The sequence below is a fragment of the Macaca thibetana genome, chromosome 9 (assembly GCF_024542745.1).
Source record: "Macaca thibetana thibetana isolate TM-01 chromosome 9, ASM2454274v1, whole genome shotgun sequence".
Lineage (NCBI taxonomy): Eukaryota > Metazoa > Chordata > Mammalia > Primates > Cercopithecidae > Macaca > Macaca thibetana.
This window is the reverse complement of record NC_065586.1, coordinates 736495-760480: the sequence shown is the minus strand read 5'-3', so window position 1 is coordinate 760480 and position 23986 is coordinate 736495. Positions and strand designations below refer to the sequence as shown.

Sequence of the window (23986 nt, the reverse complement as noted above, 5' to 3'; positions counted from 1 at the left end):
ACAAAAACAGACATCTCAAGTCCTCAACAAGGACGCATCCTCTCAGCAGGACACTAATGCGGTTCCTGCAGATGTGTGACAAGCACCTTGCTCCAAATACTCCAAACTCTGCTTCTGCCTCTTGATCACCGTGCACATCCGTCCCAGGGCCGCGCGCTTCAGCTGTTTGCAGCGGTAGAGAGAGTCGCCGTACTTCATCAGTCGCACGTAATCTTTAGCAACACTGTAAAAAATAAAAAGCACTAGTTTTTTTTCCCCACTTTTGATAACTTAAAAGACACTACAGTAAAAAAGTACCTTACTTGTCCACTAAATTTTTGGCAATATTTATTTGCCCCAGAGCCAACTTGTAATGATCCTTGTCGTAGAGAATATTCATCAAATCAGCATAGAATGGATGAATATCCTGTAACAAACAAAAAAAGCACACCATGGTCACTTTGGGCCGGCAGTTTCTCATCCCTAGAAGTACCACTTGAAGAACAATTTCTTTCCCTCTCCCTTCAAGCCCACAGTGTCTCCTCCTCAGTTCCCTCTCCTGGCCAGGGGCCCTGTCTATTTAGTCCTCTGAGAAAACAAGCATCAGAAGGGATACGGGCGCCAATGGTCATGGCTCGCACCCACCTCGCTCCCAGCGCAGTGGTGGAGCTGTAGGACCCAGCAATGGCCAGCCCCCGGCCCTGCATGTGCCCTTCCTGCTGCTCAGGAACTCAGCGCCAGAAATTCTTTCCTCCACCGGACTATTCCCATCAGCCTAAAAATTTGCCGTTATTTCCCAATCTTTAGGAAAAAAATTAAAAACTCCCGTGGCCCCCAAATCCTTCCTGTTCCTTCTCTTTGCTCCCAGGAGGTCCTGTGTCTCTCCTCTTCTCTCCTCCCTCTCTTGAACCCACTCTCACCAGAATTCTGTGTCCACCACTCCTTCTAAACAGCCTACAAGCTCACCAAGGACCTCCCAACGACCAATTCTCAGTTTTTAAAATCTCACAGACCTCTTGAAGCACTGGGGGCTGGCCACGCATCCTGCCTGCAGCATTCTCCTCACAGCTTCCAGGTAAAGACTCTGCCCCCTCTAAGTCCCGTGCTGGCTCGTGCTCACAGCTCTACCCGAAACATTCATGCTCCCCACAGCACCCTTCTTCCTACATTCTCTTCCAAGATCTCGCCAGTGCATATAAACCCAACCCTTGACTACCACCTCCAATTCCATGTCCCAGTGTTCACCTCCCCACCCCGCCCCACCTCCTGGGTCTCCTGCACCTGCTGCTTCTCTGACTACAGGGCTGACTCTCTCCCCACACAGATACTCCCTACTCCCTTCCATGGCTTCACTGCATTCATCTGACACGCTGTTTACTGTCTTTTCTCCACCAGAATGAGATCATGAACCTTTACCACTTCTGGATTCCTAGTGCTCAGAACAGTACCTGACAGGCAATAAGCACTCAGTGAATGACGACTTAGTGTCTAACCCTCCACTAACCCTCCACTCTGAAGTTGTTCTCAGATAACCAGTCCTGGCTTTGAAAGAAGTAATAGAATGTTAATACATTTGAACTCTCCTACCTCTGATGGCTATAACACTGAGGATGAAAAAGATAAAACTTCTTAAAAAGAACCACAAAAATCTGATACTAAGTAGATCAAAATATGTTGTTTGCTAAAATCAAGTGTTTCCTAATATCAAATCAGTTAAGAATAATCTCATTCTTGGCCAGGCGCAGTGTGGCTCATGCCTGTAATCCCAAAACTTTGGGAGGCCGAGGCAGGCGGATCACCTGAGGTCAGGAATTCGAGACCAGCCTGGCCAACATGGAGAAACCCCGTTTCTACTAAAAAAAACCCACAAAAATTAGCCGGGCGTAGTGGCACATGCCTGTAATCCCAGCTACTAGGGAGGCTGAGGCGGTAGAATTGCTCAAACCTGGGAGGTGGAGGTTGCAGTGAGCTGAGATCATGCCATTGTACTCCAGCCTGGGCAACAGGGCAAGATTCCGTCTCAAAAAAAAAAAAAAAAAACCGAAACATATTCTTAATCACTTTCTTCACCCCCAGGTACTCTCTAGTACCTGACCTTTCCCAAGAAACCATTCACTCATTCAACAAACATCTACTGAGCAACTGTGTCAAATCCTAGACAGATGCAACCTAAGTGTCTGTCCTCTAGCAAGAATTTTTGCATTTTATTTTAAGTACTTCTGTATTTTAAAAATAAGCCATTATTGGCTGGGTGTGGTGGCTCACGCCTTTGGGAGGCCAAGGCAGGCGGATCACCTGAGGTCGGGAGTTTGAGACCAGCCTGGCCAACATGGTGAAACCCTGTCTCAACTAAAAATACAAAAATTAGCCAGGCATAGTGGCAGGCACCTGTAATCCCAGCTACATGGGAGGCTGAGGCAGGAGAATCGCTTGAACCCGGGAGGTGGAGGTTGCAGTGAGCCAAGGTCGTGCCACTGCACTTCAGCCTGGGCAACAGAGCAAGACCCCGGCTTAAAAAAAAAAGCCATTATTACTTGTTTAAATATGAAGTACTGTCACAGAAGCCAAATGTTTCCCTCTGCTTACATCTGCCTTCAGCGACTATTGTGGGGCAATGGCGGATTTAGGCTTTGAGACTATACTGCTGATCCCCGCACCCTTCACAACCTCAAATAACCTTGCAACCACATTACCCCATGTGTGGTGTCATGAGGCTTTGTCAGCAGTGCCTGCCAAGCAGACACTGCTCTTACTTTTCTACAGCTAAAGAAACAGGCAGGCCGGGCGTGGTGGCTCACGCTATAATCCCAGCACTTTGGGAGGCTGAAGCAGGTAGATCACTTGAGGTCAGGAGTTCAAGACCACCCTGGCCAACATGGTGAAACCCCGTCTCTACTAAAAATACAAAAATTAGCAAGGCATGGTGGTATGCGCCTGTAATCCCAGCTACGCAGGAGACTGAGGCACAAGAATTGCTTGAATTCAGGAGGCAGAGGCTGCAGCAGGCTGAGATCACGCCACTCCAGCCTGGGCGATAGAGTGAGACTCAGCCTCAAAAAAAAAAAAAAAAAAGAAATAAAACAGGCAAAACAGGCAAACTGCAATGTACAGCAGTGAAAGGAGCTCAAGGTTTCTGGCTTCATTCAAAAGTCACAGCTCCCACGTGATCTCTTCTTGCCAAAGAAGAAAACAGTCAGTGCTGAACTGTCATCAGCTGATGAAGCAACAAGATCACAAACAGTGGTGGAGTTTACACCACTCACCCAAGCTGAGCCCAGAGGAATAAAACCCTTGGAAAGAGGGTGCAGGAGATGAAGCCCAAACAACCAGTGAGCTGTCAGCTTCTGCATTCATAACCCACAGCTATCATTACCACTTGGGTTGGCACCTGCAAGCCCAGGGGTTACACAGAAAGCCTGAGAAGAGAGCTTCGGGCCTCCTTAGATGGGGTTTAGTTGGAGGAAAGAATACTAGGGAATCAAAAAACCCATATTCTGTTCCCACTTTTATTAATTCAACAAATTAGTTATTTGCCACTAACTTATTGAGTAATCCAAGTAATTTACTTTGTTTCCTTTTCTGTCAAATGAGTACACCAAACTGGTTAAACACTGATTCTCTGAAGGCTCATATTTACATAACCACAGAAGTCCCCCAAGTCACTTACATCCAATTTAGGGAAATCTGTTAGAATTTGTGAAAGTCTATCATGGTAATTCTGTTGAGTAAATTTGACTTTTCTCATGTAAAAATGTCTAATGCGATGAATTTGGTAATGTTTATGAATAACAGTTGGAGTCTTTCGTTGAGTCTTCGACAATGTCAGGTCAATAAAGTCCTGCAATTAAAGAAAATAAAACATAATTACATCAAAAGTGTCTACTTTTGATCCACTTATTTGAAACCTTCTTAAAACACTAATTACAGTACTACATATTTTAAATTACAAAAATTTACTCTAAACATTTTATGTTCAACCTTGTTCATCTTCAAACACACGGCTGCTAAGATAAATTTTACGCCACACTTTCTTGATGCTATCTTAATTTCCAAACACCTAAGAACCTTTGAAACTTAAGTAATGAGAGAACTCAAATCATAAATTAGAAAAAATAGTTGAGAAAAAGAAACAATCCTCCCATTTCTTTATGCATATCTTTGACTTTGAAAGTACATAAAATAACAGGTAAAACTAAAATCCACTTCATAATTTCCTAAGAGCATGGAAGGGAACTACTTGAGGAGATGAAGGATTTTTGCATGAGTTGCCCAGTGCAAAGAGTCAGCACTTCTCTTTAATAAGGATCCAATTCCCAGGATTCCTCAATCCAGTGTATCTAGTCACACAAAATTACTTGGATCTTTTTTCTTGAACACTTTGATTAATTCAACAATTTGATTAACTCAATATCATTTCAAACAAAGGTTGTTAAGGATACTTGGGTGCTGAAGATAATGAACAAGATACTGTCCCTTCCTTCACGGAATTCAGGGTCCAGTGACAGAAGTAAACACGTAGGCACAACACAGTCTGCCAAGTATTATACTATGAGGGGCACGCACCGTCTCCCCTCTGGGTCTACAAGTGAGACAAGTAAACAGGTGGTCACAACAGTCTTCCATGTACTATGAGGGGCACACACGGTCTTCCCTCTGGCCTACAGAAGTTCTTCCCTACATTTTTCTGCACCTAATGGCGTTCACACATCCTGAAGGGGGACCAGTTCAAAGGTTACCTACTTCATAAGATCGCCCCTGACTCTCCAACTTACCACAGCTAACTGCACTCTTCTCTCCCAATCCATGTGGGTCCTCCATGATAACAATGTTTCATTTCTAGTATGGTCATTCATGATGCCACTTACCCTTTTTTATTTTGTTTTGTTTTGTTTTGTTTGAGACAGAGTCTTGCTCTGTCGCCCAGGCTGAAGTGCAGTGGCAGCACAATCTCCGCTCACTGCAAGCTCCGCCTCCTGGATTTACGCCACTTTCCTGCCTCAGCCTCACCAGCAGCTGGGACTACAGGTGCCTGCCACCACGCTCAGCTAATTTTTTTGTATTTTTAGTAGAGACGGGGTTTCACCGTGTTAGCCAAGATGGTCTCGATCTCCTGACCTTGTGCTCTGCCCGCCTCAGCCTCCCAAAGTGCTGGGATTACAGGCATGAGCCACCGCGCCGGCCTCGACTTACCCCTCTTGACAACGACTTCCAAAGAGGCAGGTATTTTATCTAATGCATTTTTGTAACACAGTACCCAATGCATAGGACAGGCACTCACTTAACACCTTCTAGAATGAACTGAATACCACACACTTTCTTGATGTGATTTTTTTTTTAACTTCCAATCACCAAACAATTACCATCACCCATTTTTTAGGTAAGTAAACTCATGTGTTCTCTAAAAATACAAATCTCATTCCACAGAAGATGGATGGTGTACTAACATATCCTAAAGTTCTCCACATAAGTCAATAACATGAACAAAGTTCATGTAATCCAAAGAGCAAATTCCTTCAACAAACTTGAGAGATGGCTGACCAAAAATACAAATAAGACATGATTCCTGCACTCGAAAATACTACAATCTGGCCGGGCGCGGTAGCTCATGCCTGTAATCCCAACACTTTGGGAGGCTGAGGCAAGTGGATCACTTGAGATCAGGAGTTCAAGACCAGCCTGGCCAACATGGTGAAACTCCATCCTACTGAAAATACAAAAATTAGCCAGGCCTGGTGGCCTGCACCTGTAATCCCAGCTACTCAGGAGGCTGAGGCAGGAGAATCACTTGAATCTGGGAGGCGGAGGCTGCAGTGAGATGAGATCCACCACTGCACTCCAACCTGGGCAACAGAGCGAGACTGCATCTCAAAAAGAAAGAAAGAAAGAAAACACTACAATCTATCAAGAGATGTGTCACAACAATTGTCAGGAAGAAATGAGAAATGGAGAGAAGTGGGGAAACAATTATTGCTATGAAGGTAAAATACGAGACTCCCACAAAGCTTTCCAAGGCAAGCTCATTCCGTTGTTAAGACGTGAAGAAAAGGAGACACTGATGAGAGGAAAACAGTCACTCTGCAGGGACTTCAGTAACTCCCTCTCGTGCAGCAGTCCCTGAGAGGCTCGAGTTGCCCGTCAATGTCTCTGTAATTGCGACCCAAATCGAATGTTCACTACATAAAAACATGACTTCTTAAAAAAGTCGTAATACCAGGGCCGGGTGTGGTGGCTCACGCCAGTAATTCCAGCACTTTGGGAGGCCGGAGCGGGAGTTCGAGGGATCTCCAACTCCCTGGGATCTCCCTGGGAGACCTGGGATCAGGAGTTCGAGGCCAGCTTGGCCAACGTGGTGAAACCCCGTCTCTACTAATAACACAAAAATTAGCCGTGCGTGGTGGCGCACGCCTGTAATCCCTGTTACTCGGGAGGCTGAGGCAGGAGAATCGCTTGAACCCGGGAGGTGGAGGTTGCAGTGAGCCTTGATCGCGCTCCAGCCTGGGAAACAAAAGCGGAAAACTCTGTCTCGGGGGAAAAAAAAAAAAAAAAAATTCTAACACTTAACACTTGTTGACTCATTCTTGCCACACTAACCAACGCTGTAAAAATTTAGTCTGGGCCTACTATGGTCTAAAAAGAACAGGGGTTCCCAAATCTAACAGTGAAAGAGAATGACTTAAAAATTAAGAAATGTTAAATCACGATAGCAACGAACCGAGGATTCCTGAGAGGGGAGGGGGCTACGCCAAATCCAGAATCTGAAGGCTCATCACGGACCACGGAGTGCTTCCTCCCTCACATGTTGGGGTCCCCTCCACTCGCCCACCTCGTCACCCGGAGCCCCTCCAGGGAACCCTACTCTGGGTGGACCCCGATCTCTGGGGGCCCTCAGTCTCTGGGTGGACCCCGGTCTCAGGTGGACCCGGGTCTCTGGGGGATCCGATCTCTGGTGGACCCCGGATTCTGCTGGGGGAGGGGAAATGATCTCGAGTACGCGTCCGGCAGGTCGGGCCCGGGAGCGGGTGGTGGGCGAGCGGAAGGCGACCGCTCTCCCACGGCTACAGGCCCGGACCCTCCCCTGAGACCCCGCTAATGAGAAGGCGAAAGTAGCAGTGGCCCTCCCGGAGCCACCTACCTTGGCGGACGGCACTACCGTAATTTTCTTGAAGTTGTAGTGCGCCATGCCGGCTGCCGTATGCACGCGGGTACTGGGCACTCCCGGACTTCCGCCGTCGGGAGCAGGAGGGACTTCCGCCGTCGGGCGCTTGCTGTACGTCACTTCCGGGAGCCAAACGTGTCTTGCGTGCTCTATGGCGCTTTCGGCGTCGCACAGCGCACCCGCCCGGCCTGGAGGTCCGCCGCGGAGAGTGTGTGAGGGCCCCCGGGAGCTAGGGCGCGGGGGAGAGGACGCCTGGGTTTTAGGGGGCGCGCGGAGACTAAATTCATGCTGGGTAAAGAAGAGGCTTCCGACAGACTGCCCTGCGGGTTTCTGGAGCGGGTTCAGGCCCCCAGCCACCCGCCCTGGACCAGGGTTCGAGGGGGGTCTTGGGATTTGGGGGATGCGGGGCTTAGGAGTCCGGAGGGTCGAGGGTATCCGGGAGTCTGGGCGTCCGGGGTCGCGGCGAGCCCCGCCGAGGAGGAGGGAGCCGCGCGTGCGGGGCGTGCCCGGGCTCTGGGTGTAGAGCGGGTGACGCCCCCCACTCTGATCCCGGGCGGTGGTGAGGAGGCCCTCGCGGCTCCCCTGCAGCCCTCCTTTCTCGTGCTTGTTAAATCCCAAAACGGGCGGAGAAGGGAAATCCTGATCTCAGGCGAAAGAGGTGCCGCTGGTTCCGCAGAGTGCCTTAGGAGAGCGGAGGAAGCAGTTGCGAGAGACAGTCCTGTGGGGTCCAACAGAGGAGAAAGGTGATGAGAATGGAGCCTTTACTGCTTTAATGTTTGTGAATAGTGTGGCCGCTCCCTTAAGGAACCCAGGGCCACATCCCGTAAATTAAACGTTAGGTAGGGCTGACTCAGTCAAGCAGTGTTCAGAGCTGTTGACTACATATTAACTCGTTTAATTCCTGCAACTGCCTCATGAAGTGCGTGGGGAAACCCAAGGCACAGCAAGGCTCGAAAGCAGCCCAGGGTTGTGCAGCTAAGGGGCAGCAGAGGTGGGCTTTGAACCCAGGCAGCCTGGCTCCAGCAAACCTACTTCTAACGATTAGCTATACTGCTTCTCACGCATCTGGGATGCCCCCCACTCTCCAAACCTTTTAAATAAGTCCTATGATTCTTACACGAAAATACCTCTCATAAATTCCCAACATTCCAATATTGAAAATCATTCTGAGTCATGCTTTTCTCATCTATTAACTATGCTTCCATTTTTGTGTCACAAGGCGGATAAGCATACCTCCTGCATCTCTGGCACTTCTAAAGGAAGCTTCTAGGGTAATTAGGATTCGCTGGCTATGATCATTTGCTAAGCCGCAGGACAGTTCTGGCCACCATTTCCGAGATGAGCAAAGCTATGCTTATACTTACTGCCCTTTCTTTTAGGTTCTTATATGTTTCCTCAGCATCTCCCACTTTCTCTCACTCTGATATAGCCAGTTCCTCTTTCTTTTTCTTTTAATCCGATATTTAGATACTTTGCTTCAGATGGGCAAACATCCTTTCTTTAATTCTTTTTTTTTTTTTTTTCTTCAAACAGAGTCTCACTCTGTCACCCAGGCTGGAGTGCAGTGCCACGATCTCAGCTCACTGCAACCTCCGCCTCCGGGGTTCAAGCAATTCGTCTGCCTCAGCCTCCCGAGTAGCTGGGATTGCAGGCACCTGCCACCATTCCCAGCTAACACTTTGTATTTTTAGTAGAGACAGGATTTCACCATATTAGCCAGGCTGGTCTCAAAACCTGACCTCAAGTGATCCACCGGCCTTGGCCTCCCAAAGTGCTGAGATGATAGGTGTGAGCCACCTGCTTTTAACTTGTTCAGCTACAAAGGCATGTCTGTGAATGCACAACCATAATGGCTCATCATGGGCCCAGAGCTATGACCATGGTAAGGTACCAAGCATCCTACACCATGTGCGTGTTGATAAGAATCAACATCTTTGCCTATTCTTGTGATTTTGTGGCTGAGTATAGCTTCTTGGGGGCAAGTGTGTGTTCTACACCACCAGGAGCAAGCTTCTCTATTGATAGACTTCTGGGCTTCTCTGGAGAAACCAAACGCTAAAGGCCTTTCTGAGGAGAGTCAGAAATGCTGCCTGCAGTATGAGGCACATTGCCAATTCTTGACTGTGTTAACGGAGGTTCCAGCTACCAGGATGCCTCCAAGTGTGTGTACCTTGTGACAGAGAAAGGTACTTCTCAGCCGTAGTAAAGGATGCTCTCAAGGGTACTCTGCAAAGCTTCTGACTGCCAGGCACTTCTCAGTGAAAAGCTTTGTTTTTCAAATCTCTTTGTTTTGTGGACTTGGTATTTTCTGTTTTACCTTCTTGTTGCTGTAATTCTGATGAATGAAAGGTACGTTTTGCAGAATTGAACTTCCTGCCTGAAAGGAGCCTTTGCATGGGGATTAGCCATCAGTAGCCATCCGGTCTTAGAGGGTCCTAAGAGTGCTCCATCGGGCCCGTCAGCCACTTCCCTGGATCCCCACAGGAACTCATTCAGAACGAGTCACATGCTGCTTTGTACCTGGATGCTTCCTCGTGTACATCTTGTTTGCAAAGGAAGTAGCCAGCTCTTTGTGGACAGGAACTGTGTCTTACTCTTCTGCCATCCCTCCCCTCAGGCAGCACTGCCGAGAGCATTCGCAGTGGCCATGGAACTCTGTTGATTGAATGTTGGCTTGAGGAAGTTCCTGATGTAGTTGGGCCTGTAGCAGTTGGGATCTGGCTTCTGCGATACTCAAGTAGTCCTACTGAATTACAGTACCGTCAGAACCCTGTGCACAACCCCGAAATGGGTCAGAACTCCACACTGTGCCATAAAGAGGAAAATTGTCAACAGGGAAGTCTAAGGAAACACCCTCCTTTGTGGAAGGCAGCAGTGGCATGAGAGCCACCCTCTGGGCCAAAGGTGCAGCCTGACATTCTCTGCAGAATTACACCATGAGTTAAGAGTGTGAGCTTCGTTTCTGAGATACAGCTCCACCCCCTCTGATCCTGGGAAAATGTATCAGCTTCACCAAGCCTCTGTTTCTTCACTCTTTGCTCAGTTACTGTCCACCAGGCATGTTAAAAATACTTGATGTGAATTATTTTTGCTTTTCACTAACCCTATTCTACAGGCATTAATAAGTGAGCAAAGAGATTCTCTATTATTTGTTACGCATTATTATGTATTATCTATGTTCTTATTAACTACTTAGTTACAATAACGTTTGCTAAACTTTTGTTCTGTTCATTAAATTCTCGTTGAACCTTAACAACTGCAAAGCAGGGAGCCTCCACCACATGCCGGGTCACTTGCTTTCCTTCTCGGGACAGCATAGTGAGGTGGGTGTGATGGTCTCTGTTTCACAGATCAGAGTGCTGGCTTTGATGTGGTTGGATGCTTGCTCACCGCCACACAGCTGGAGAGACACAACTGGAGGTGAGTCCAGGGAGCATGGAATTCCAAAGCCACTCTCCTTTTGCACTGCCAGCCAAGAGTGGCTTTGTTCTTGACCTCTTTAGGGTTATTACCTCGTTTGGTATTTGTTTGTTTGTTTATTTATTTATGAGATAGGATCTCACTCTGTCGCCCAGGCTGGAGTGCAATGGTGTGATCTTGGCTCACTGCAACCTCCACCTCCCAAGTTGAAGCAATTCTCAGATTTAAGTGCCTCAGCCTCCCAAGTAGCTGGGACTACAGGTGCACGCCACCACACCCGGCTACTTTTTGTATTTTTTAGTAGAGGCGAGGTTTCGCCGTGTTGTCCAGGCTGGTCATGAATTGTTTGGTATTTACATGGAGGTACATGATGGATTGCACTTGGGGTCATATGCTGTCAATAATCCCCCAGCACCTGTGTTTCACTAAAGCACTGTTTGCATACGCAGACAGGTTGTTTCTTCTGTGAGAATTCCGTTCCTGTGTGTGGATCATGACAGGCACCTGTGCTAATGAACTTCTGCCCTTGCTTACGTCAGAGCTGCTGATAAGGGCTGTTTCCATGGGTTGAGTAAGAGTCATTCAATTGACACACTGTTAAAAACATTCTTTGCATTCTGCTGTTCCCTAAAGGAACAATTTTAGGTTTAATGGAAATCATCCGATCTCTTTTCCTAGAGAAGATTTGTGATAATAATAAACATACACGTATTTGGAATGCATGTACTTATGCTTGTATGATCAATTTCCAAACGATTCTAAATATCTGCAGGCAGAATTTCTTAAGATTAGCATTCTGTGCTGTACCCAAAAAGATACTCGAGATAAGCAAAGATAAGTTTCATATTGCAACAGACATCTGAATCCTTGGTGTTTATGGAAGCTGGTTAAGCAGGTGGTTGTGATGTCTGACCCTCAGGTTAAAAACAGCGAAAAAAATTCACTTTGATGATGTGACGTTATTGTCACAAGTTTAATAATTGATTTTGAAGGTCTGCACAAGGAAACCATAATGTTTTAGCAATTTCCGTTTTCCAGAGGGAGGAGGCTTAAAATTTCAATTCCAGCCCTGCCACCAACTTCTAGACTAACAGTAAGCTAAGTGCCTTTCCCGCTATTATTTTTAATTAAAAACATATTATTTCCTCACAAAAGCATAGAGGTATAAAAATAATATTTGCTATCAGAATGTATCTGTCTGGACAGTCTAAATTATCCTATGATAACAAATAGTCTCCAAATCTCAGCGTTGGTTGTTTCTCTCTGATGCTTCATGCCCACTGCTGTGGACCAAATTGAGTCTCCCCAAATTCCTATGTGAAAGCCCTGACCCCCATTGTTATGGTATTTGGAGATGGAGCCTTGGGGAGATAATTCGGTTCAGAAAAGGTCACGAGGCTGGAGCTCTCCTGGTGGAGTTGGCACACTTATGAGCACTTCTGAGAAAAGATACCAGAGGGCTGCTCCCAGGCTTCCCCGACCCCATGCATGCACCAAGGAGAGACGATGTGAGCACAGAGGGAAGGCAGCTTTCAACAAGCCAGGCAGAGGCTGCAACCAGAACCCAACTACGCTGATGCCCTGATCTTGACCTTCTAGTCTCCAAAACTGTGAAAAGAAAATTGCATGTTATTTAAGCCACTCAGTCAGTGGTATTTTGTTATGGCAGCCCAAGCTGGTTGAGATACCCACCACAGGTCAGCAGGGGCCCCTGTTCAGGATGGTCATTGAGAGATCAGACTCCTAGAATAAAGGTTGACAATAGCTATGCCGAGGAAAGGGGAATGAGTTTGACAATCAAATGTTTCAGTCTCAGCTCCCATGTGCCTATTTCTGGACAGTGAGTTGAGAATAACAGAGTTATTTGTAAACAGTACTGATGCCTACCGCATTGGCATCTAAAGCAGATGCTCTTTAAATCCGTGTTCGGTTGAGCTGGGCACGGTGGCTCACGCCTGGAATCCCAGCACTTTGGGAGGCCGAGGCAGGCGGATCATGAGGTCAAGAGTTCGAGACCAGCCTGACCAACATAGTGAAACCCTGTCTCTACTAAAAATACAAAAAATTAGCTGGGCGTGGTGGTGCGGGCCTGTAATCCCAGCTACTTCGGAGTCTGGCTCAGGAGAATCACTTGAACCTGGGAGGCAGAAGTTGCAGTGGGCCAAGATCACACCACTGAATTCCAGCCTGGGTGACAGGGTGAGACTCTGTCTCAAAAATAAATAAATAAATGAAAAATAAATCCATGTTCAATTGATAATCCAAATATGGTACAACGTATAATGCCAAAATACTTCTGTTTAGAAAATCCGAACCTATGACCATTATATAAAGAGACAGGTAATAAACCCTCTTCTGTTCCTCTGTCCCAGGCTAATATTGACTAATGCAGGTCTTTCTTCATAAATGTTCATTCATTTAAAACCTCCATAAAAGCATCAGTATACCTGGGGACTGACAAAGTCGGAATTCCAAACTCTTAAGAAAACATGAAAGAACTCTCGTGAATGATCCTGCCCAGCAAGTAACTCCTATCCTGTTTCCTTTCTCCTTATAGTCTGTTTCAGCTGATCATCATCTGCATAGCTCACTTTCCATTGGGATTAATTCAGACCACTTTTTTATTTTAAGTTATTCTCATTTTCAAAATTTCTGTGGCAGGCCACCATGCCAATACTCAGTAAACAGAAGTTAAAACACATTCAAAATGGGAAAGTACTAGGAAGACCATGGGATTGATGGAGAAAATTGAATCATACAGAATTTTAATAACTTTAAATAGTAAATTTTAGAAGTAGATATGTAAAAACTTCATGATTTCATATTTTGAGGCAATGTGTTATTACCTGCGATATGTGGCTTTATCTAGATCGTGTTTTCCATTTTGTCACCTCATCACAATTTGCTCTTTTTTCCCTTTTTAGTTGACTGACTGACTCTGCCATGAGAAAATGTGGTCTAGTCCAAGTTATTTTTTTAAATATAAAAAGTTATATAGGTTGAGGCTGGGCGCAGTGTCTCATGCCTCTAATCCAAGCACTTTGGGAGGCCGAGGTGGGCAGATCACTGGAGGTCAGGAGTTTGAGACCAGCCTGGCCAACATGGCAAAACTCCATCTCTACCAAAAATACAAAAACTAGCTGGGCATGGTTGCACACATCTGTCGTCCCAGCTACTCAAGAGGCTGAAGCAGGAAAGTTGCTTGAGGCAGGAGGTTGCAGTGAGCCAAGATTGTGCCACTGCACTCCAGCCTGGGCAACATAGTGAGATTCCATCTCAAAAAAAAGAAAAAAGAAAAAAAGAAAAGCTATAGGTTGAAAAAGTGGCAGATCAAGAATAGCTTTGACCAGCACATATATGCTAAAAGCAGGCTTACCCTGCTGCCTACTGCTAGATTCAGGCAATTTCAGACATTATCTGTTCCACACATAATAAATTTTAAAACAAGTGCCATTTTACATGGTCGGCTAGGGATAAAGGACAGTCTCATATTGAAAACAGTACATGGCTGGGCACGGTGGCTCATGCCTGTAATCCCAGCACTTTGGGAGGCTGAGGCAGGTGGATCATGAGGTCAGGAGTTCAAGACCAGCCTGGCCAAGATGGTGAAGCCCTGTCTCTACTAAAACTGCAAAAATTAGCTGGGTGCGGTGGCAGGCATTTGTAATGCCAGCTACTCTGGAAGCTGAGCAGGAGAATTGCTTGAACCTGGGTGGCAGAGGTTGTGGTGAGTGAAGATCATGCTACTGCACTCCATCCTGGGCAACAGAGTGAGACTCCGTCTCAAAAAACAAAACAAAACAAAAAAACATTACCAAGTACCTAAACTGTGTTTTAAACACCCTTTAAAGTTATCTAAATATTACTTAGTGATATAGTTTGGATATTTTTCTCATATTGAATCTCATCAAATCTCATATTGAATTATAATCCCCAGTGCTGGAGGTGGGACCTCGTGCGAGGTGTTTGGATCACAGAAAATTGGTACCAATGAGTGGAGCATTGCTATAAAGATACCTGAAAATGTAAAATTAACTTTGGGACTAGGTACTAGGCAGAGGTTGGAAGACTTTGGAGGGCTCAGAAGAAGATAGGATGATGAGGGAAAGCTTAGAACATCTTAGAGACTGGTTCAACGGTTGTGACCAAAATACTGATAGTGATATGGACAGTGAAGTCCAGGCTGCTGAGGTCTCAGATAGAAATGAGGAAATTATTGGGAACTGGGTCAAAAGTCACCCTTGTTATGCCTTAGCAAAGAGCTTGGCTGCGTTCTGGTCGTGCCCTAGGGATCTGTGGAAGTTTGAACTAAAAAGTGATGATTGGGGGCATCTGGCGGAAGAAATTACTAAGCAACAAAGCGTTCAAGAGATAGCCTGGCTAATTCCAACAGCTTACCTCAGATGGAGGAGCAAATAAATGACCTAATGTTGGAACTTACATTTAAACAGGAAGCAGAGTATAAAAGTTTGGAAAATCTGCAGCCTGGTCATGTGGCGCAGAAAGAAAAAGCTTTTTAAAGGAATTTAAGCAGGCTGCAGAATGATCACTTGCTAGGGATATTTGCATAGGTAAAAGCGAGCCAAGAGAATGGGGAAAAAGGCTGGAAGGCATTTCAGAGACCTTCCCAGGAGCCTCTCCCATCATAGGCCCAGAGGCCTAGGAGGACAGAATGGTTTCACGGGTCAGGCCCAGGGTATCCATTGCCCTGCACAGCCTTGGGACACTGCTTCCCACATTTCAGCTGCTTAGTTCCAGCCATGATTCAAAGGGGCCCAGGTACAGCTTGGGCTTTGGAGAACATAACCCTTGGCAGCTCCTGCATAGTGTTAAACATGCAGGTACACAGAATGCAAGGATGAAGAACTCTTGGTGGCCTCCACTTAGATTTCAGAGGATGTATGAGAAAGTCTGAGTGCACAGAGAAGCCTGCTGCAGGGGCAGAGCCCTCACAGAGAACCTCTGCCATGGCAGTGCCAAGGGGAAATGTGAGGTTGGAGCCCCCACACAGAGTCCCCAATGGGGCACTGCCTAGTGGAGCTGTGAGAAGGGGGCCATCATCCTCCAGAAACTGGAATGGTAGATCCACCAGCATCTTGCACCCTACACCTGGAAAAGCCACAGGCACTCAACTCCAGCTGGTGAGAGCAGCCCAGGGGGCTGAACCCTGCAAAGCCACAGGGGCAGAGCTGCCCAAGGCCTTGGGAGACCACCCTTGCAGCAGTATGCCCTGGATGTGAGACATGGAGTCAAAGGAGGTTATTTTGGAGCCTTAAGATTTAATGACTACCCTGCTAGGTTTTGTTTGCCTGGGGCCTGTAGTGCGTTTCTTTTGGCTGACTTATCCCTTTTGGAATGGGAATGTTTACCCAATGCTGCCTGTATCTCCACTGTGTCTTAGAAGTAAATAACTTTTTTTTTTTTTTTTTAACAGGCTTATTGGTAGAATGTACTTTACTGTCTCAGGTGAGACTTTGGACTTGTGAGTTAACGCTGGAACAAGTTAAGATTTTTAAGGGACTCTTGGGAAGGCATGATTATATTTTTTAATGTGAGAGGGACATGAAATTTGGGAGGGGCTAGGGGTACAATGATAGAGTTTGGATATTTGTCCCTGACCAAATCTCGTGTTGAACTATAATCCCCAGTGCTGAAAGTGGGGCCTGGTGGGAGGTGTTTGGGTCATGGGGGCAGATCCCTCATGGCTTGGTGCTGTCTTTGCAATGGCAAGTGAATTCTCATGAGATCTGGCCATTTAAAAGTGCATGGCACCTCCCCCACCTCTTGCTGAAGCTTTCACCATGTGACGTGCCTACTCCCCTTTCGCCATCCACCATGATTGTAAGCTTCCTGAGGCCCCCCTAGAAGCTGAGCAGATGTCAGCACCATGCTTCTTATACAGCCTGAAGAACCAGGAGCCAATGAAACCTCTTTTCTTTATAAATTACCTAGTCTTAGGTAGTTCTTTATAGCAATGCAAGAATGGCCTAATACACTTTGAAAAAAAAAGTGTCAGTGAAAGCAGGTACTCAGATGGAGCTCTGCATTGGTTTTCACTCTCAGAGCATTTGCTGAACTGACTGAACTCCAGTTTTGGTGTTTATAGCCTTGTGGGGATGAGGCGCTGGAAATAAAACCTAGGGCTACCAAAGGTGAATAGAGTATTCACTCTATAAAGCTGGGTCCCAAAGGGTACACACTGAGCACTAAGAAAATGGGTAAAGGAGGCCCCTGAGAAGTTATAGCCAAACCCTAGGCCTCATGCTGGTCTTAGAGTGAACTTGGCAAAGCAACACAATTTTTCCTGAAGAAACTTATTTTCATGCCAGACCCCAAAGAATACCTACAAATAATTTTCCATGGAAAATGAACAACTCATAATAAAAAAAAATCATTAAATCCAAAAGAAAACAAGGCATTAAGAATAAGAAGCAGCAGAAACAACAAATAAGATAAATCACAAAGACTTCAGATATTGGAATTATAGGACACAAGATACAAAATAATATTGTTTCTTATGTTTAAAGAAGTAATACACAAACTTTAAATCTATGCAGAAAGGAAAAGAAAGAAACTCAGGCTATAAAACTCAACCAAGAAGACTTGGAAAAAATCTAACTGAAATTTCCTGATGTAAAAAAAAACAAAAACTAATTACTGAAAATGAAAACTTAATAGACGGTTTTAACAGCAGAATAGAGATAGCTGAAGAAAAGTAGAGAACTGAAAGATAGATGAAAAGAAAGTATCCAGATCACAAAAAAGTAGTGTGAAATATAAATTTGTATTAGTTCCTGTTTCAGGCAGGAAATAGATGGCACACTCGAAGAATTTAAATGAATATAATTTTTAAATTAATTTTTTTTTTTGAGATGGAGTCTCACACTGTCACCTGGGCTGGGGTGCAGTGGCACATTCTTGGCTCGCTACAACCTCTGCCTCCCAGGTTCATGCCATTCTCCTGCCTCAGCCTCCTGAGTAGCTGGGATTACAGACGCCCGCCACCATGCCTGGCTAATTTTTTTTTATTTTATTTTTAGTAGAGACAGGGTTCCACTGTGTTGGCCAGGCTAGTCTTGAACTCCTGACCTCGTGTTCTGCCTGCTTTGGCCTCCCAAAGTGCTGGGATTACAGGCATGAGCACCGCGCCCAGCCATGAATCAATTTTTTAGAAGACTCTATTTTTGTTTTGTTTTGTTTTGTTTGAGACGGAGCCTCACTTTGTCACCCAGGCTGGAGTGCAGTGGTGCAATCTCGGCTCACTGCAAGCTCCACCTCCTGGTTTCACGCCATTCTCCTGCCCCAGCCTCCCAAGTAGCTGGGACTACAGGTGCCCGCCACCATGCCCGGCTAATTTTTTGTATTTTCAGTGGAGACGGGTTTTCACCATGTTAACCAGGATGGTCTCAAATCTCCTGACCTCATGATCCACCCACCTCAGCCTCCCAAAGTGCTGGGATTACAGGCATCAGCCACTGCACCTGGCCGAAGACACTATTAACAGAAGTGTCAGCTGGGTTGAAAGAACCAACAAAGGATGACGAGGGACCCAGTTAACTGGCAACTGTGGGAAGCCATCACACTTCATAGGACTGAGGGGCAAAGAAATGATAGAACCTAGCAAATGCTAAGCCATGTAGAAGGGCCCCAGGTGGGAGTCACAGCCATAGAGGAACACAGTGACACCAAGCCTCAGCCCTGCAGAAAGGGAGTGAGAGAAATTAATAAAGCAGTCTCTCCTTATTTCTCTGCTGGGGCCTCCCTTTGACTAACCCAACAGCCAGAATGCAAGAGGGTCTGGACATCCAGTCTGTAGAAGTCAACTTCCAGGGGCACAGAGCAGGGCAGAGGAAGACACAATCTAGAGGGGCAAATGGAAAACACACAACACTGAAGTTAAGCAGATCGAAATAGATTGAGAAGACCAGTAGGATTGAGAGCAAATGTTTGTCCTATAAGTACTCCAGAAGGGCAGGAGAAGGAGCAAGGGAAGGAGGCAATGGTTGAAGATATAATGGCTAACATTTTTCCAGGTAAGATGAAGAACCAGAAAGATAAATAAGAAATCATAGTCAGATTGCAGAATACCAAAGACAGGAACAATTTGTTAAAAGCAAGTGAAAGAAAAAGATTGCCATCGAAAGAGCAACAGTGAGTGTGACAGCTGACTGCTCAACAGTAACATTGAGAGACAAGAGACAGTGGAATATCTTCAATATGATGAGGGAGGAAAAAAAACAAACAATGCTGCCAAACTAGAATTCGATGCCCAGAGAAAATATCCTTTAAGGCCTAGGTGGAAAACATTTACAGACAAAGGAACACTGAGAAATCTTACCATAAGCCAATCCTTTCTAAAAGAAAGTTTAAATAATATACTTAAGACCGGGCACGGTGGCTCACGCCTATAATCCCAGTACTTTGGGAGGCCAAGGTGGGTGGATCATGAGGTCAGGAGATTGAGACCATCCTGGCCAACATGGTGAAACCCCGTCTCTACTAAAAAAAAATACAAAAAATTAGCCGGGTGTGGTGGTGGGCGCCTGTAGTCCCAGCTACTAGGGAGGCTGAGGCAGGAGAATGGCATGAACCCGGGAGGCGGAGCTTGCAGTTAGCCAAGATTGCGCCACTGCACTCCAGCCTGGGCGACAGAGCGAGACTCCATCTCAAAAAAAAATAAATAAATAAAAATAATAATAATAATAATATACTTGCAGTAGAAGCAAAGTGATCAGAATGAGGAACAAATAAAAGTGCCAGAATGAGGAACAAATAAAGTGCACATAAAACCATAGTAATATCTTTTTTTTTTTTTTTGAGAAGGAGTCTCGCTCTGTCGCCCAGGCTGGAGTGCAGTGGCATGATCTCAGCTCACTGCAAGCTCCACCTCCCAGGTTCATGCCATTCTCCTGCCTCAGCCTCCCGAGTAGTTGGGACTACAGGCGCCCACCACCACACCCAGCTAACTTTTTATGTTTTAGTAGAGATGGGGTTTCACCATGTTAGCCAGGATAGTCTCAACCTCCTGACCTCATGATCTGCCCGCCTCGGCCTCCCAAAATGCTGGGATTACAGGCATGAGCCATCGCGCCCGGCCAGTAGTAATATCTTACTGCATTTTAACACATAATTAATAAAGCCTATAAATCAAGAAAGGGATAGAGTTGAGTTCTAGGTCCTACTTTCAGAACTAGGGAAAAGTACTGATGAACTTCAGACTTGGTAAATTAAGTATTCCTGTTATAATTCCTAGGTTAATGATTATAACTACACAAGCTGAATGTAAAACTTCCAAATTAGTAGAAAAAAACCTAAAATGGTTAACAAAAGCTAATTGAAATGAAGGCAAGAAAAAAGTGAAAAGAAACAGAAAAAAAGGAAAATCACAAATAATATGGTAGCTATAAACCCAAATGTGTTAATAATTATAATAAATGTTTAATTCCAAAAGATAACGTTAGAGTAATGTGAACCAATAACATAACCTTGAAATACAGAATGCAAAAATTGACAGTACAAAATTCTACCTGAAAGTTAACAAGGTAAACATCCATCTTAAATTTAAGAAGAACAGCAAAATAAAGTAAAAGAACAAATAAAATGAAGGAATGAGCAGAAATTCATGCTGTATAAAACAAAAGTTGATAATGAAAAGACTAAATGGTCAAACCTGGGGCCAGACTGATGAAGAAAAGTGAATAGTGGAAATACTGTTTCCAGCCTAGAAGCAGCTACTGAATGTGTGGTCTCATTCTTCAGCCCCATTATTCTGTTTGTAACTCTATAGAAATAGCCTATGGGATAGGGTAGTTCATCCAGCACACCCTAGGCAGGGGGCTCACTTTTAAAGGCAGTGTGGGTAGAGCTGCCTCACCCACCCCCACACCCAGTGACCTCAGCCCACCCTTGCCTTTCACCAGAGTCTTTGTATGTAGTCATCCGTTGGTATGGATGGGGCATTGGTTCCAGGAATCCCTGTGGACACCCAAATCGGTGGATGCTCAAGTCCCTGGTATAAAATGGCATAGTATTTGCATGTAACCTATGCAATCCTCCTGTGTACTTTGTCATCTCTAGGTGATTTATAATACCTAATACAATGTAAATGATATGTAAATAGTTGTACTGTATTGTTTAGGGAATAATGACAAGAAAAAGAACTCTAGGCCAGCATGTTGGCTCATGCCTATAATTCCAACACCTCGGGAGGCTGAAGCGGGAGGATCTCTCCCTTTTTTTTTTTTTTTTTTGAGACAGAATCTTGCTTTGTAGCCCAGACCCAGGCTGGAGTGCAGTGGCATGATCTTGGTTCACTGCAGCCTCGACCTCCCAGGTTCAAGTGATTCTGGTGCCTCAGCCTCCCAAATAGCTGGGACTACAAGCGCACACCACAGCGCCCAGCTGGGAGGATCTCTTGAGCCCAGGAGTTCAAGAGGGCAACAGTGAGATCCCATCTCTACAAAAAATAAAATAATTAGTTGTGCATGGTGATAAGTTCCTATAGTCCCAGCTACTCAGGAGGCTGAGGTGGGAGGATCACTTGAGCCTAGGAAGTAGAGGCTACAGTGAGCTGTGATCACACCACTGCATTCTAGCCTGAGCAACAGAGCCAGACCCTGTCTCTAAAAATAAATAAATGAATGAATAAAGTAAATTCAGCATTATTTAAATACCTTACCATCGACTCACTGATTCAAACCCATGTGACTGATTCCTCTCTGCTAAGTGTGTGGGCAGTAGCCTGCACTCACACATCAAAGATCTGTTCCTCAAGTGTCTCATTTTCAGACAAGAAAGTGAGTTCCAAACATTACACGACAGGCCTACCTTCTACTAGGCCGGGCCGCACGGTACACGACGGGCCTGCCTTCTACTAGGCCGGGCCGCATTGCTTGCCTTCCTGTTGTGTTTCCCATTTCACACTGCCTGGGTTCTGTCACGTCCACCTCAAGAGATCTGTGTGCACTCAGACAATTTGCCACTCAGTGGAGCTCCCTCGAAAGTCGCTCCTTGACTGCACATAAGAAAACAGCATTTCTTCCATTTCTTCAAACCTAACATTTTGTGTATGAAAATCTAGGCAGGGCTTGGGCCCCGGTGACTGGGAGAAGAAGAAGAAGAAATTCCAGGAGTAAATTCAGGGCGTTTAGTGCATTGAAACTGAATTCAACAGACACTGAGCTCCAACTGTTTGGCAGACCCTGCGCTACACACGTGGGGACATCAGTAAATAAAACAACAGGAAGCTATTGCTGCGTCAGAGCACGCGTGCTCGGGACACCACGGGTGGATGTGTCAGCATTAATTCAAACAAGCACATCATCTAAGATCTGTATTGTGAACTATTTCTGATTAATAGATTGGCTACTTTTTCTGACTGCTGAGAACCTATAAAATCATAAAAGTAACTTGCATGTATTTCCCTTTTAAACGTCAAATATTTTACATAAGTGACTTCCTCTGAAGCACAGGCATTCCTTTGTGCTGGTTTGATCCGTTGTGACGGTGACCAGTGGACACAGAAGGAGCCAGGCAGGGCCTGCAGAGGCCAGACCCCATCCCAGCCACAGAACAGTGCCAGGTCTTGAGCCTCCTGAGCCTGCCCTGGCTTCCACCCCCACCACTAGTTTCCCAATCACGCTGTCACCTCATGCCTGTCCCCAGACCCTTGAATGACAGGGTGGGAGGGTTGAGCGTCTGCACAACAGTGACAGCCGACATTTGTTGAATGTTGTGGAGCTTTTGATGAGCATGAACCTGTTTAATCTTTACACCACCTTTGAGTTCTGTATTAGCAGGTGTTTCACGGTTGAGGTAAACTACATCTTGTTGAACTTCTGTAAGCAGAACCGATTACAGTCTGGCCTAATGGCCGAGGGAGCTCGGACCAGTGGCCTGGCCTCGTGTCTGTGTTCTGAGACAAGCAGCCCAGGGTCAGAGCCGTGCTTTATAGATGAAGTGTGCACACCAGCCCCTTGCTTTACGTGAGTTATTTCTAGTCCCGAGAGTAATGCTTCAAGAGAGCCTTTCACATTCCCAATTTATAGATAAGGAAACCGAGGCCCGGAGCAATGAAGGAAGCTGAGACCACACAGGCCGTGAGCGTCCAGGCCTCTCTGAGAAACACGCAGACACATTTCCCACAGCAAGGCTCCTGGGGAAGGTGAGTGTTAGAAGCTGAGCATTGTCTGGAGAAAATAATAGTTAATGGGGGAAAGAGGCAAACTCCCCAAGGGGAAAACCCCTTCCCACCCACCTGGGTCTCCGTGGGAGCGAGCCATGTAGACAAAGCACCAGCTGAGTCGTTCCTCATGGGACCTTGACCACTGCCCCTCCTGGTTACCCCGTGCCCCTGTCTGGAGGTTGAATCGATGTTTGCCACTCCAAACCAGCTCTCCCAAACCTCGCACAAAAGGTGTGATGTTTGATGAGCTGTGCGGAAGCAGGCTCACTCCCTAGGTTCTCTGACTGTCCACCTTTGGGACACGGGGAGCTGTTGATGTTTGTCAAGTTGGGTCCATCCTTGGGAGTTTTGAAGGTTGTAAAGGCCCACATGGGGAAAGGGCACTTCCTAAGGTTATTCCCACCTAACTGAAGGTCATGGACCAGAGTTACAGGACTGGAAATACTCTGTTACTCAGCATGGAAACGGCAGAAATCCTGGGAGACTGCACTTTTCCCTTCCCACAGTATCACTGCTTCCCCGAGATGGTGGAAGATAACATGTTATTCATGAGGGCTCAGCTGTTAAGATCTAGTGCGTGTAACCTCTGGAAGCTCTTAACTACAGCATGCAAATGACAATACTGTGTGGTTAAAAATTTAGCTAAGGGGGGCGGGCATGGTGGCTCACGCCTATAATCCCAGCACTTTGGGAGGCTGATGCGGGTGGATCACAAGGTCAAGAGATCAAGACCATCCTGGCTAACACGGTGAAACCCATCTCTACTAAAAATACAAAAAATTAGCTGGGTGCGGTGGTGGGCTCCTGTAGTCTCAGCTACTCGGGAGGCTGAGACAGGACAATGGTGTGAACCTGGGAGGCAGAGCTTGCAGTGAGCCGAGATCACACCGCTGCACTCCAGCCTGGGGGACAGAGCTAGACTCCATCTCAAAAAAAAAAAAAAAAAAATTAGCTAACGGGAACCAATGTGGCTGTAGAGCACGGGGAAAGTATGTTAAAAGTTCACCAGGCCGGGCGCGGTGGCTCACGCCTGTAATCCCAGCACTTTAGGAAGCCTAGGCAGGTGGATCACGAGGTCAGGAGATCGAGACCATCCCAGCTAACATGGTGAAACCCTGTCTCTACTAAAACTACAAAAAATTAGCTGGGCGTGGTGGCGGGCACCTGTAGTCCCAGCTACTCAGGAGGCTGAGGCAGGAGAATGGCGTGAACCCGGGAGGCGGAGCTTGCAGTGAGCCGAGATCACG

General features: G+C 46.1%; 2 protein-coding genes across 3 annotated transcripts in view; one reads left to right on the top strand and one right to left on the bottom strand.

Annotated features, from left to right (window-relative positions):
* The window catches only part of GTPBP4 (GTP binding protein 4), a 29977-nt gene extending 22353 nt beyond the window's left edge, over positions 1 to 7624 (bottom strand). The window contains exons 1-4 of one of the 2 annotated variants that reach the window (XM_050805465.1): positions 7112 to 7624; positions 3647 to 3817; positions 303 to 406; positions 87 to 223 (exon numbers count right to left, since the gene is read on the bottom strand). In XM_050805465.1, coding sequence (XP_050661422.1) covers positions 87 to 223; positions 303 to 406; positions 3647 to 3817; positions 7112 to 7159 — 460 coding nt within the window. In that variant the 5' untranslated portion in view covers positions 7160 to 7624. The remainder of the gene's footprint in view (positions 1 to 86; positions 224 to 302; positions 407 to 3646; positions 3818 to 7111) is intronic. The other variant, XM_050805464.1, reaches the window with a different exon arrangement.
* The window catches only part of DIP2C (disco interacting protein 2 homolog C), an 840898-nt gene that overhangs the window by 338401 nt on the left and 478511 nt on the right, over positions 1 to 23986 (top strand). The gene's annotated exons all lie outside the window — the stretch shown is intronic.